We start from the raw sequence: 2,260 nt of genomic DNA, 5'->3' as shown, positions 1-2,260 counted from the left end.
GTGATGGTTTATATTTTATTTCCTTATACAAAGCAAACCTGGGATCACACCATCTATTGTGAACATGGTTATGTTAGCTGAATAGCAAACTTAAATTTCTTTAACCTGAACCAAATTTTCGCCAAAATTTCCAAAAGAGTTCATCTTAATATTTATATGATAAGAAAATGACATGATTGCTATACTATTATTTATTGAATTAGATTATGGCTTCAATCCAACTTATTTTTTGTTTTAAGTTTCTTTTCAGTCTGTGAAAAATTTGAGGAATTTCTCCCGTATCTGTTTAGTTTTGACACCATAGATGATGGGATTTACCATGGGTGGAACAAGGACATAGATATTGGCCACAAAAATATGAATAGAAGGAGCAATGTGATGTCCAAACCTGTGAGTGAGAAAAGAAAAGTAGGCAGGGGTATAAGAAATTAATATGACCCACACATGAGAGCCACAGGTGCTTAATGTCTTAATTCTGGCTTCACTGGAGGGTAGGCGAAACACAGAATGGAGAATAAGAATATAGGAACAGATTATCAGTATGAAGTCTAGTCCACTTGTAATGAAAGCAACAAATAGGCTGTAAGCTCTGGGGATCTTAGTTGGGGCACAAGCCAGTTTGATTAATCCCATGAACTCACAGTAAGTGTGAGGGATGATATTAGTCCTACAATAGGGAATCCATCTAAGCATAAATGGATGAGGACCAAGCAGCACAATTCCACGGAGGAGGATAGCCAATCCTAGGTACTGAATAACAGTAATGGTCAAAATAGTTGAGTGTCTGAGTGGGTTGCAGATGGCCACATAGCGGTCAAAAGTCATGGCCAACATGATCCCAAATTCCATGTTGGACAAAGCATGTATGGGAAATACTTGAGTGAGACAGGCTTCAAAAGGAATTTCTCCATCATTAAACCAGAAAAGACTGAGCATTTTTGGCATGGTGGTAGTCGTGGGCATCAAGTCTGCCACAGAAAGCATGGAGAGGAATAAGAACATGGGTTCATGCAGGCTGGGGTCAGTTTTAATAATGAAAAGAAGGGTACAGTTCCCCCCCAGAGCCAATATATACACCAGACGGAAAGGGATAGATAACCAGATGTGGCAAGCCTCTAGTCCTGGGATGCCAAGGAGAATAAAGCTCATTGGATGAAGATTGGTTCTGTTGATAGCTACCATTATTGGGATCTTGGATCCTCTTCACCTCTATCTTAGCAGAACACATAGATGCTCTATAAGAAGAAGAATTCAATTAATAGTTCCTGTAATATGCAAGGAAGACGGGCAGCTAGGTGGTGCAGTGGATAGAGCACCAGCCTTGAATTCAGGAGGACCCAAGTTCAAATCTGATCTCAGACACTTAACACTTCCTAGCTGTGTGACCCTGGGCAAGTCACTTAACCACAGCCTCAAAAAAATATGCAAGGAAGAAAGATACAAGTTTAAAGATTTAGTTACTCATTCAAGAAAAATTTTGTAGTCTAACAAAGATTATTTCCTATTACCTGAAATAGCTTGCTGTTTCTTACAATCTTACATTTTAATTCTTCCTTCTCTCCCTTTCTATTTCATTCAAACTTATTTTTCCTGTCTTGTTATTTGCTTTTTTCCCTTCATTAGCCAAAGTGGAACTTGGATAATACTGTTTACTAAGAAGATATAATCTAAATTCTCTGTATTTTCTACTACCAAACTTCTTAAAGAATCTAGGATTCTGAAATTATTTCTTACTCTGCTTTCTTCTTAGAGCATGCAAGATAAAAAAATGAAAAAGCTATGCTTTTATACTGTTCTAAATAATTAGAAACATTTATTAAGAAGTCAGTATTGTCAATCACTACATTTACAAAGCAGATGAAGAATATAAAAGCTAAAAGAGCTAATGATAGTTACACAACTTCTCTTTTCTCCACTTCCCTCATTATAAAAAATATAGATTTAAATATTTTACAGATACAGAATTTTTAGCACTCTTAAAAACTATAGAGCCCAAATCCCATAGTTTACACATGAAAAAAGTGAGCCTGAGAGAGAATAAATGCCTTGTCTAGACCCACATGGAAATTAAGTAAATGAGATAAGATTTAAATCAGATCTTCTTGATTCTAACCCAGCTTTATATCCATTGTACATCACTTAGGTACTCAAAAAATAGTTGGAAGAATCATTAAATGCTATGTGAAGAGGTATCAGTCCCTAAGGAATAGTTAATTACCCATGTAACCAGGAAGATATGTGTTTAAGCTTTCCCTCTATT

The 2,260-nt window shown here is 36.2% G+C and overlaps 1 protein-coding gene across 1 annotated transcript; it reads right to left on the bottom strand.

Moving 5' to 3' along the window:
* Nucleotides 1–246: 246 nt before the first annotated feature.
* On the bottom strand, nucleotides 247–1,182 carry LOC141562466 (olfactory receptor 52E4-like). Its single transcript, XM_074302496.1, has one exon. It carries the CDS (start codon nucleotides 1,180–1,182, stop codon nucleotides 247–249), a length of 936 nt encoding a protein of 311 aa, XP_074158597.1.
* Nucleotides 1,183–2,260: the final 1,078 nt, after the last annotated feature.

The sequence above is a fragment of the Sminthopsis crassicaudata genome, chromosome 3 (assembly GCF_048593235.1).
Source record: "Sminthopsis crassicaudata isolate SCR6 chromosome 3, ASM4859323v1, whole genome shotgun sequence".
NCBI classification, from domain to species: domain Eukaryota; kingdom Metazoa; phylum Chordata; class Mammalia; order Dasyuromorphia; family Dasyuridae; genus Sminthopsis; species Sminthopsis crassicaudata.
Note: the sequence above shows the minus strand (reverse complement) of the source record. Positions and strands in the feature narration are given on the sequence as shown.

Bases quoted from the DNA above. Each gene is read 5' to 3' on its own strand.
- LOC141562466 (XM_074302496.1), bottom strand. From the start codon at position 1,182: ATGGTAGCTATCAACAGAACCAATCTTCATCCAATGAGCTTTATTCTC.